This window comes from Ylistrum balloti, unplaced genomic scaffold, assembly GCF_031769215.1.
Source record: "Ylistrum balloti isolate Yb309-2 unplaced genomic scaffold, AGI_CSIRO_Ybal_v1 Utg369900, whole genome shotgun sequence".
Classification (NCBI taxonomy): Eukaryota; Metazoa; Mollusca; class Bivalvia; order Pectinida; family Pectinidae; genus Ylistrum; species Ylistrum balloti.
The window spans coordinates 109729-122372 of NW_026782028.1; the positions used below are offsets into that span (position 1 = coordinate 109729).

General features: G+C 34.0%; 1 protein-coding gene across 1 annotated transcript; it reads left to right on the top strand.

Annotated features, from left to right (window-relative positions):
- The first annotated feature begins 283 nt into the window (after positions 1–283).
- Positions 284–9802, top strand: LOC132546643 (uncharacterized). Its single transcript, XM_060210365.1, has 11 exons — positions 284–362; positions 1573–1724; positions 4792–4881; positions 5422–5511; positions 6127–6216; positions 6790–6879; positions 7820–7909; positions 8227–8316; positions 8633–8722; positions 9437–9526; positions 9683–9802. The coding sequence occupies exons 1-11, from the start codon at positions 284–286 to the stop codon at positions 9800–9802; spliced, it is 1071 nt and encodes a 356-aa protein (XP_060066348.1).
- Positions 9803–12644: the final 2842 nt, after the last annotated feature.

Sequence of the window (12644 nt, forward strand, 5' to 3'; positions counted from 1 at the left end):
TCTAGAACATTAGAATATTTTACGGTTTTAGTAGGATAAATGCGTTCGCTTATCGATATCACACTGACAGGACTGTAACATTTTCACTTGGGATTTAGAAATGGATATTTCGGTTAGATAAGAGTATTTATTGATATTGTTTATCGACAAAACATTTGAAATCACTAGACAGATCTCGTGGGATTGAAAAATGGATGAATCTTTCGGTATCATCTCAGAAACAGTCATATCAGCATCCGTTTGGACTAGAAAGCAGTAAATCACTTTTTGGGGAAGAAAGAACATGTCCAAGCGGGAGAGAATATTCCGCTTTTGTGCAATAGCCATGGTTGTAGCTTTACAAGCTGGTAATTACTTGGAAGGTAAAGTATGTCTTGAAAATCCGTATGTTTTAAAAGTACTGAATGTTATTTCGATGTTGGCACCGAAAAAGGCATATTACTTTCTCACTTTGAAAATGTGGGTTTATAGTTATCACTAAGTGTGTGCGTGCACCCTTACGAGTGACTAGAGGACAAAGCGGTAAAATCTCAAAATATTATCAACTCCATAACAAATTTTTTTGCCAGAAAATGTTACATAACTCATTCGTATCGAATGATATACAAACAAAAAAATCATTAGCTCGGAATACGTGTTCATTTCCATTTATTGCGACACCTTCCAAACCACTCCGCTCTTCTTAGATTAACTTTGTTCCAGATTGATTCCACTTTAACAAAAAAAATTACAACTAGGCAAACAAGAGTGATGAATATACGTTGATATAAGTTGTTCCAATATTGTTGTAAAATAATATTGATAAATCTTGTCTTCCATAAATAATCATTACAGCTAGCTACACCTACATTCTCCACGATTATGAATTATCGTGGATTAAAGCTGAAGAAAGATGTGAAGATGACGGTATGATACTGTTGAAGATAAACAGCCAGCAGGAACTGGATCAGTTACATACATTGTTTGGAGAAATCATGTAAGCTTATCACATTTGTAGCAGGAATGGACATAAAAATTGATAACAGTTCAGACGTAAAATTTAACTTGCGTACTTCTCGCATCTGTTGATGTCTCGTGTAATCTAAAATGTCCTATTAGGTAAAAATTTTGAAATACCAATCTAAAGATGAGAGAAATATATCACCGTTTGATAGCCATGAAATACTATGTATAAAATACTAAAGCATAAAATTCGGAGATTTTTCCGAAATAGCAAGCTTAAGCAGATCTTGAATAAGGTTTATACTAATTATTTATATGAAGTCATTTCCAGAACAGTAAATTTGATAAGATTTCACCAAAATGTTTAGAAAGCATATGTATCAAGGACATATGTTGGGTGATCAGTCTCATTAACAACATAATTAAAGTAACACCTGTGGTAAAGACACCTTTATGGTAGAACACTTTTTGAGACATCAGTTTTGTTAAGAATATGTCTCTAATTGCAGGTAATTCTGAGTAATATTTATACTAACCCTTTATCAAAATGAAATCTTTTAAGATACTTCTCAAAAGTTACCACTGAATACATGTTTGATATTAGATTACGACCGTGATATTGTGTTTTAGATCTGAACGCGCTATTTGGACTGGCTTACACACAACAACAGATAATTGTTCAGACTATACCTGGAGCGATGGTGTCGTGGCAACCTGGTACATATGGCACCCGGAAGAACCTGATAATTGTGCCTCAGCAAAATGTGTCTGGCTTTATGAAGGTGAAATGAGGACGAGACGTTGTAAGAGGACGGGTTCATTTATCTGCCAAACACAAAAAGGTATTTTGCATTTACGCCTAATTTAAATCAAGGCTCATGCTAATATGGTACTAAATATAAACTTATTTTCTCCGTTGTTGCTAACCTTTGGGAATGCGACATTTCTTTCTTGGATGGACCATTATGTACATGTTGGGTGTCGTCGATGAAGCAGAACACATCTACCCTTCTGAAACCTCTGGTCAAATTTCCCCATTATTTTTTCTTGAATCTGAATGAAAATCTTTCTTTGTTAATATTTTCTCCCTGGTTTATTGAATTTGAGATTTGGTCATGATGTATTGAAGTTTTAGTGTTTCTTTACTGTTTTATACATAGCTTGAAATGCTTTAGCAACGAAACATAGCATGAAAGAATTATGGGAGATGGAAACGAACATTATCATATATTTATGTAACTCATTATCATCTGCTCATATCATCTGTAATGACACATTTCTAACCTTTCGGTGGATATTTGTTGTTTCATTCTTCGTGAAAATCAATAACGCGAGAAGGTTTTCTGTAGTATCTTTGGTAGGTTCGTTGTATGGACACAGACGTTTGGAACAATAATACTGATCAAGGATCAAGTGTACACAGAATTGTATCTACAAAAACTTTTCGCCAAGGTTATGCCAATATCATTGACGTAAATATCATGATATCACGACTTGAAAAATTACCTCTACCCGTAACGCATGGCAATATCGTAATAATCTGATTAACAATAAAAAATCAAATTAAAATTCGTATATGAACATCATTTCAACGACGAATTAACTGAATGACAAGGGAGCAACTTACATCTCTTCATTCAATTCGCCGTCCACTGAAAAGCAAGGTAACTAATGCGTTAACGAGTTTATGAAACCATTGTAAATAATCTTGACCTAAATCAATTCTTTGTATGATTTATGAATGATGTTGGAAGTATTTATTACACAGGAAACGAGTGTTTCCCAAGTATTGCTGGGATAAATGGGGTTTTCATGACTTAATAGATGATTTTGGTACTAAAAGGTAATATATGGTCATGGCGGATATATCCTTAACTCCCCAAATGCAAAGGCCACAAGCTTTTAAAACAACAACTCTTTGAGGCCAGTGATTAATAAAGTTCCATCCATGTGTGTTATAGGCAATTAGAAATATTGACGTGTTATTCCAAGAAAATATGTGAGCAATGAAAACTGTCACAATGTGGCAATAGCATTTGTCCCCTTTAGTAAATACAAAGGCGAACGGATAGCAGATTGAGTGAAAACTTTAATGGAAGTAAATTTCATTTTAACATATCCCTTGCGATGGTGCAAAATGTTCATAATCAGATTTTATGCATTACTATTTTTATCATTTACAGTTGTCGTTAACAAATGCTACAACACCAGAAAAATAAGGTGCCTTTCCATAACTTTTCTGCATGATCCACAATACTCGCAAGAAAAAAAATAATGAAAAATAAAACAATCCACTTTCATCACATTTTCACTAGAGTGATCGAAACGATAAGGTGGATTTCTTTTCGCCTAGTGATTTTAACAATATCTTCAATTAGTCAGGCTTTTAATTGTTAAAATTATTTGAAGATAAATGAGTACTGAATGGAAATATCTAATAACACTATTTCTGACAGAAACAACATCTCCTTCAACAACGATTACTCCGACTGTAACAGAAACCTCAACCATTTCTTTCACCAAGTCTACAACAACTGAAAGGCAAGGTAAAAAGTACTTTAATAATTTTATCAAGCATAACATATTTCCTATTTGAAAATAATGTTTAGCCATTATGTCTCGTACAAAGCACAATATGATTAATGAATGGTAAAGGATGTAATTTTGACACAGGAAAAAAGTCATTACCAAGTGATGGTGGGATACATGGAGTGTCATAACGTAAGGGATTATTGTGGTACATAAAAGGTACTATGGCCTTTGCGGATATATTAACTCCCTTACTTAGCTATGAATAATAACTATCACAGTGTGACATTAGCAGTTGTCATCCTAGGGTAAATCCAAAAGGGGGACGAATAGCGGATAAAAAGGAAATTTAATGGGAAGTAATTTCGTTTTAATAAATATTTTGTAATTAAGCAATATAGATAATCAGTTTTCATAATCAGATTTCTTTACATAATTGATTGTTAGATTTACCGTCTAGAACAAAGGTTGAAAATTTCCTATCCCATTTTGTCAGATTTTAATTTAAAATTATTTGAATATAAATGAGCACTGAAAAAAATTTCTAATAACACTTGAATTCTAACAGAAACAACTTCTACTTCAACAAAGAATACTCCGACTAAAACAGAAACCTCAACCATTCCTTTCACCGATGCACCAACAACCCAAAAACAAGGTGAAAAGCTCTTCCATAATTAAAAAAAACACAGAATATTTCCTATTTTTAAATAATCTTTAGGTATTCTATCTCATATCGTATAGGTTATATGGCCTGGGCGGATACATCCTTGATTCCCTCACTGCATAGGCCAAAATCTTTGAAAACAACTACTTAAGAAAAGAATTTTTGAAATAAATCAATTTCCATTTTATTTTCATATGAGTGATCAAAACAATAGGGTGGACTTCTTTGCGTCTAGTGATTTTATCAATATCTTCAATTAAGTTGAATCCAATAGTATTATAGGCAACAAGAAATATAAACGTGTTTTTCAAAAAAATTATAAAATGGTATGACATATAGCTGACCCATTTTGGCATTAGCTTGATATAGTTTTCATTCATAATAGTTTTTTGTTTACTTTTAAAGTGGAAAAAGAACCATGTGTCTTTTTTAATGAATCTCTTCAAACTTGCAACATTTAGCTACAAGAGAAATAGTGAATAATATTTAGTGTATATCTTGTTAGAATCATCTTCGGAGTTTTGTGACTAATTTCAACTGTCTGTAACAGAGGTAAACATTTTTCTATGCAGTTTGTCAGCCTTTTAATTGTTAAACTGTTTAACTATAAATGAATGCTGAAAAAATGTCTAATCACACTTAAATTCTAACAGAAACAACTTCTACGTCAACAACAAATACTCCGACTGAAAAAGAAACCTCGACTGTTTCTGTCACCGAGTCTACAACAACCAAAAAACAAGGTGAAAACCTTCTATCATTATGTCAAGCATAACATATTACTTATTCATAATGATGTTTTAGCATTCTGTCTCGTACAAAACACTATATGATTTATGAATGGTTTGGGATGTGATTTTGAAACAGGAAACAGGTGTTTAACATGTGATGGTGGGATAAATGGGGTTTTCATGACGTAATTGATGATTGTAGTATCGTTTAGGTAATACGGCTCAGGCGGATGCATCCTTAACTCCCTCACTGCGTAGGCCACAAGCTTTAACAGCAACTCTTTGCGGCTATTGATGTTATTGATATCGTCAATTAAGTTACATACATGTGTGTATAGGCAATTAGAAATATTGACATAATCTTTCAAAAAAAATTGTAAGCTATGAAAAATAGCTGTGACAGTGTGGCATTAGCAGTTGTCACCCTTTGGTAAATACAAAAGGGGACGAATAGCGGATAAAAAGGAACTTTAAAGGCTTTTGATAGTTGAAATTATTCGACTATAAATGAGTACTGAAAGAAAATATCTAATAACACTTTGTTTTTAACAGAAACAACTTCTACTTCAACAAAGACTTCTCCGACTGAAGCAGAAACCCCAACCAGTTCTTTCACCGAGTCTACAACAACCGCAAAACCAGGTGAAAAGCCCTTCTATAATTATATCAAGCTCAAAATATTTCTTATTCTCATGAACGGTTTGAGATGTATTTTTGGCACAGGAAACAAGCGTTTACCAATTGATGATGGAATAAATGAGGTTTCCTGACGTAATAGTTATACGGCCTGGGCGGATATATCCTTAACTCCCTTACTAACATAGGTCACAGTCTTTTAAAACAACAACTCTGGGCGGCTAGTGATTTTATAAATATCGTCAATTAAGTGACATACATGTTGTGTATAGACAATTAGAAATATTAACATAATCTTTCAAACAATTGTAAGCTATGAAAAATAGCTGTCACAGTGTGGCATTAGCAGTTGTCACCCTTTGGTAAATACAAAAGGGCGACGTATTGCGGATTGAAAAGGAACTCTAATTAATTTCGTTTTAAGATATATTGTGTAATAAAGGAATCAAAATAATCAGGTTTCATACGATTTCTCTGAATAGCTTATTGTTTGATTTATTTTCAACTGTCTAGAATGAGGTTGAAATGTTCCTATATCTTTTGTCAGGCTTTCAATTGTTGAAATTGTTTTAACATTAATGAGTACTGAAAGAAAATACTAAAACGCTTTGTTTCTAACAGAAGGCACACTTCCTTCAAGAAGGAATACTCGGGCTGGAAAAGACACAGCAACCACTTCTTTCACCAAGTCTACAACAACCGAAAAACAAGGTAATAAAACCTATAATTATATCAAGCATAACACATTATTTATTTGTAAATAATGGTATAGCATTCTGTCTCGTACAAAACACTACACGATTTATGAATGGTTTGGGATGTATTTATGACACAGGAAACAAGTTTTTACCAAGTGATGGTTGGGAAAAAAATGGGTTTCATGACGTAATGTGTTCTTTTCAAACAAAATATGTTAGGTATGAAATATAGCTGATACATTGTGACATTAGCAATGTTCTCCCTTTCAAAAATAATTTTCGATATATTTTTTTCATTCCTGAAAATCTTTTGTTTTATGGTAATGTGGATAAAAAGCCATGGGTCTTTTTTATTGAATCTTTTCAATCTTGGAGCTTTTAGCAACAACTGTTATTGTGAAAAATGCTTAGTGTATAGCTTGTCAGAAATATTTTCAGATTTTTGTGATTGCTAATTCTATAATTATTTTCAACTGCCTGTAACAGAGGTTGACATTTTCCTATCCTTTATCTGTTTAATTGTTAAATTATTTGACTAAAAATGAGTACTGAAACAAAATTACTGATGACACTTTATTTCTAACAGAAACAACTTCTACTTCAACAACGAATACTCCGACTGAAAAAGAAAAATCAACCATTTCTTTCACCGCGGCTGCAACAACTGAAAAACAACGTAAAAAGCACTTTCATAATTTGATCAAGTTTTCACGCAGATAAATTATAGACAAACAAAAAAAACTAATTGATAAGTTCTTGATAAGTTTAACTTTCATTGTTTAGTTTCAAAGTTCATTCTATATATCCTGGTCGCGTGAAATTATAAAAATAGTTGTTATTGTATATAATAACATTCGGTCTCATACAAAACACTACACGGTTTATGAATGGTTTGGTATGTATTTATGACACAGTGTTTACCAAATGATGATGGGATCAATTGGGTTTTTTATGACGTAATGGATGATTTTGCTACCGCAAGATTAATTTGCCTTGGGCGGATACATCCTTAACTCCTTCACTGCATAGGCCACAATCATTTAAAACAACAACACAAAAGAAAAGATTAAAATTTTTAATGTATCCACTTCTATATTATTTTCATTTGACTGGTCGAAATAATAAAGTGAATTTCTTTGCGTCCAGTGATTTTATCAATATCTTCAATTAAGTTACAACCATGTGAATTATCGGCAACAAGAAATATTGACGTGTTCTTTAAAAAAATATGCAAGGTATGACCTATAGCTGCCACATTGAGGCTTTAGCAATTGTCATCCTTTCTAAAATAATTTTCTATATGTATTTTCATTCAAAATAATTATTGTTGATTCCGAATGGATAAAGAGACATGGCTCTTTTTTATTAAATCTTTACAGACTTGGAGTATTTAGCAACAACAGTTAATTTGCACAATACTCAGCGTATATCTTGTGAGAGTTTTTTTCTATTTTTTTTTTTTTATGATTGATAATTCTATAATTATTTCCAATTGCCTATAAGAGAGGTTGACTTTTTTCTATCCATTTTTTCAGGCTTTTATTTGTTAAAAGTATTTTTTTTTCTTATAAATGATTACTAAAAGAAAATAACTAATAACACATTATTTCCAACAGCAACAACTTCTACTTCAAGAAAGAATACTCCGACTAAAACAAAAACCTCAACCATTCCTATCACCGATACACCAACAACCGAAAAACAAGGTGAAAAGCCCTTCCATAATTTTCTCAAACACAACATATTTCATATTTGTAAATAATCTTTAGGTATTCTCTTTCGTACAAAAAACTAAACGATGCATGAATTGTTTGGGATGTATTTATGTCACAGGAAACTACCGTTTACCAGGTGATGATGGAATAAACGATGTTTCCAGACGTAATAGATGACTGTCGTATCATATAGGTCCTATTGTAACAGAGGTTGACATTTTCCTATCCTATAGGCTTTTAATTGTTAAAATTATTTCACTATAATGAATAGTGAAAGAAAATATCTAATAACACTTTGTTTCTAACAGAAACAACATCAACTTCAACAAAGACTACTCCGACTGAAAGAGAAACCTCAACCATTTCTGTCACCGAGTCTACAACAACCAAACAACAAGGTAAACAGCACTTCCATAATTTTATCAAGCACAAAATATTTCGTGTTTGTAAACGATGTTTAAGAATTCTGTCTCGAATAAAACACTATAGGATTTATGAATGCTTGGGGTATATCTATTACACGGAAAACAAGTGTTTACTAAGTGATGATGGAATAAACGATGTTTCCAGACGTAATAGATGACTGTCGTATCATATAGGTCCTATTGTAACAGAGGTTGACATTTTCCTATCCTATAGGCTTTTAATTGTTAAAATTATTTCACTATAATGAATAGTGAAAGAAAATATCTAATAACACTTTGTTTCTAACAGAAACAACATCAACTTCAACAAAGACTACTCCGACTGAAAGAGAAACCTCAACTATTTCTGTCACCGAGTCTACAACAACCAAACAACAAGGTAAACAGCACTTCCATAATTTTATCAAGCACAAAATATTTCGTGTTTGTAAACGATGTTTAAGAATTCTGTCTCGAATAAAACACTATAGGATTTATGAATGCTTGGGGTATATCTATTACACGGAAAACAATTGTTTACTAAGTGATGATGGAATAAATGTGTTCATGACTTAATACATGAATATGGTACTTAATAGGATATATATGGCCGGACCGGATAAATCCTTAACTCCCCCACTGCACAGGACACAAGCTTTTAAAACAACAACTCTTTGGGACCAGTGATTAAGAATATCGTCAGTTCCATCAATGTGTGTTATAGGCACTCAGAAATATTGACATATTCTTTCGAAAAAAAAAAAAGAAAAAAAAAAGAAGAAAACATTGTAAGCTATGAAAAATAACTTTCACAGTGTGATATTAGCAGTTGTAACCCTTGGGTAAATACAAAAGGGGGACGAATAGCGATTAAAGGGGAACTTTAATAGGAATAAATTTCGTTTTAATATACATTGTGTAATAAAAAGCAAACAGGAAAATCAGTTTTCATTATCAGATTTCTGTTCATAGCTGATTGCTTGATTTATTTCCAACTGTCAATAGCAGAGGTTACATTTTTTCCCTATCCATTTTGTTAGGCTTTGAATTGTTAAAATTATTTGTCTGTAAATGAGCACCAAAACTAAATCTAATTACACTTTTCTTCTAACAGAAACAACTTCTACTTCAACCAAGAATATTCCGACTGAAGCAAAAACCTCAACCATTTCTTTCACCGAGGCTGCAACAACCCAAAAACAAGGTAAAAAGTCCTTCCATAATTTCATCAAGCTTCCATACAGATAAATTATGGACAAACAAAAATTCATTGATAAGTTCCACTTTCATTGTTTATTTCATTTTATATTTCTTGGTAGCGTGAAAATTCAAGCTTAACTGAACATATTGTTTGCTCTAGAAACAACCTCAAGAGCAAGTGATGGTTCTACAAATGGCACTTTCGGTTCGGGTGCTGGATCGGAATACACCACCTCCAGCGTCGTTGATGGAACTGAATATTCGACTGAAAGCATCATAGGAAATACAACCTGCCCCTGTGCTGAGAATTCACTGAACAATACAGTTCGTTGGCGCGGAATCATTCCGTCCTCGCTTGCCCACCGAAGAAGCTTGTTAAAGGCAGGGTACGTCCCAGCATGTTTAGCGGGTATCAAATGGGATAATGGGTCAACATCATTGAACAGAGAAGAAAAAGCGGAACTGCTAAATATTTTGAAGAAGCAACTGAAGATAGACAAGAACACCACCAGTTTGTCCAGACGGAAACGTATCAGCGCTCCTGACAACAGGCCCAGCGCCACATCCGTCGGTGTTTTAGGGATATGCGTCCTAGTCGCCTTCTTTGGGACTGTTGTGTTTATCGATGCATTAACATTGTATACAAACTATAAAACCTGAAAAGGAATGTCCAATGAAAATCCCTGTGACATAGTGCATATTTGAACTAGACAAGACATGCTTGATAGCACTCAAAGCGTTGGTGCAAAGCAGTATGAATTTAATTTTACTATTGTGAATTTTCCACTTCTTGTTTGGAGTCCCTGCATCCCGAATTGAAAGTTTACATGTTGCAGTTGATTCGGTGTTCACGGGCCTGCTCAATTATCATGATTATCGTGCAAGAAGTCATCAGTTTAAGGACAAACTTGTAACAAAAGGTTTCAAAGAACGCAGGTTAATGACAATGATGAATAACTGTCTTCATATTAATCTCAAATATTCTATTTCTTGGTGCAATTTAAAGCTAGATGTGTTTGATGCTCGTTTCTTTTATCTGTTGCTTCCGTCCTTGTGCATCTTGTTCTTACTTACGAACATAACATAACTTAATTGGATAGACCAAGGTATGCATGGCGGATGTCGACGATCAAGCGGAAGATGCTTACTCTTTCCGAACACCTGGTCTTATTCGTATCGTTCCTTTTCTGCTTATTCTGTTTTGTTAATATTTTGCCCTAGTTTTATTAAATGTGAGTTTGAATCATGATTGCGTTGACATGTTCGTATTTTCTAATTGTTTTGTTTTTAAATCACAATTTATTATATCGGTGTTACCGCTCCCGAACACTTGGTGTGATGTATTCTCCCTCCTATTGTGGCGATGACACTCCTTACTTTCCTGTTTGTGACAAGTGTTATGTGTGTAAATAATTATCCGTACATTGGTTGACGTCAGCTGAACGCTTTTTTGTCTGTTAGCGTGTCTGTGACCAATGATTAGTTTTTTGTAATCACAACTTGAACCCATCCCCCAACTCCCCCTCCGACCCCCCGACACCCCCCCCTGCCCCACCCCATCCCACTTCTTGGTATAAACGGAAGGCAGCAGACAGCGAGTGTCATTCTCTCGAAGCTAGTCGTGGCGCTGACATCGCAGTCATAGTTTATACTACTTGGTGGTTGTTAGGCATAGAGGGATAGTTCTATAAGCTTTGTCTTGACCTGTGTCGTTACCAGATATAACGGTGTTATGGCTAGTGTATAAGCTCCTACTTTGGTGTTGTATCATGACATATCGCGTCGTGGGCATAAAGCTCGGGGTATCATTACAACGAGTATGTCGTAAGTACTTATGACTAAGGTTGTACATAGTTAAGCTAGCGCTGTACAGGCAGAGCCCGGGTTTGTATACTGTCATAGTGAACACGACACAGTGGCCGGCGGTCCTAGGTTGCATGTATAGTGATAGCTCAACGTTTCAGTGTTGATCACGACTAGATACATACTGTATATAGTGGTCAATATTATTGTTTAAACATTAGGTTCAAAGAGATACTCAGTGACGTTGTACATATTCAGTATGTGTTTAGTAGTGTTACTAGGGAGTAGTAATGTTACTAGGGAGTAAAACATATCTCATTATCTGTATGTATTAGCTGCCATAAGTTTATGCGGTGACCCATTTATATCCCCGGCACCCCGGCACGTTAATATATCTCCTTTCATCGATTACGAATTTGAAATATGATTTTGTAAACTTGTTTCCACGGATTAAATTAACTTTATTGAATGGCATTCAACGTCAGTAAACCACGTACTACAACAACTCAAACGCAGTTTACCGACTATCTAATCTTACTCTTCTATCTCTGACAAATGTAATTTCGCCCTGAAAATATCATATTCCGTTTGACGTACATGCGCGCCTGATTTTTAGGTACATTGTGAGACGATTGTTATCAACTCAACCGCAACCACATACAAGATGATATATCAATGATTTACCTAGAATATGAAGATTGGCAGATAAGTATTTTATCAAATATCATACATATCATTCACTATAAAACGACCATGAAATTTCCCATGGGATTTCTGACTGGTAGATGTTTAGGTCGATTCCTCGGAATCATCCAGTAACAGGGAACAGTGTAAATGATATATACTGAAGTAAACCATTAACTGTGTACTGGGATGAGGGAGAAGATTTGTCCCTTTTCGTGGCTGCTGCTCTTCTTACTAGCAACATAAAAGCTAAGGAACAATTCTTTAATTTGATGTCATTTTATTTCTAACAAAACAGTCGATTTTAAAACTGTCACAACTAAATACGGAAATCGAAAATATTGATACGAAATTTTTTTAATCAAAGTTCTGAAAGTCCTGAGACGCAGGCTCTGTAACAAAATGTAAATGTTAAGTTTAAGGGTATGTAGGATTCTCTTGGAGTGCACTGTGGACTAAAGGAACGACTACTCTGGTAGAAACACTATAAAATATGAGGAAAGTTTCACATAACTGTAATGTATTTATCTGATATCCTGGCATCCAGGGAAGCTGTAATAATGTAATAGATAAAGTATTCGTTGCTTATTGATGAATAACACTAATGTTTCATTAGGTAAGATAGATACTACCTC

What these genes read in the sequence shown, in the direction of transcription:
- LOC132546643 (XM_060210365.1), top strand. Translation starts at nt 284, where the DNA reads ATGTCCAAGCGGGAGAGAATATTCCGCTTTTGTGCAATAGCCATGGTT. An exon ending in ATGTGTCTGGCTTTATGAAG is followed by an intron (nt 1,725 to 4,791) that starts GTGAAATGAGGA and finishes AAATTCTAACAG; the next exon opens with AAACAACTTCTACGTCAACA. An exon ending in TGCAACAACTGAAAAACAAC is followed by an intron (nt 6,880 to 7,819) that starts GTAAAAAGCACT and finishes TATTTCCAACAG; the next exon opens with CAACAACTTCTACTTCAAGA.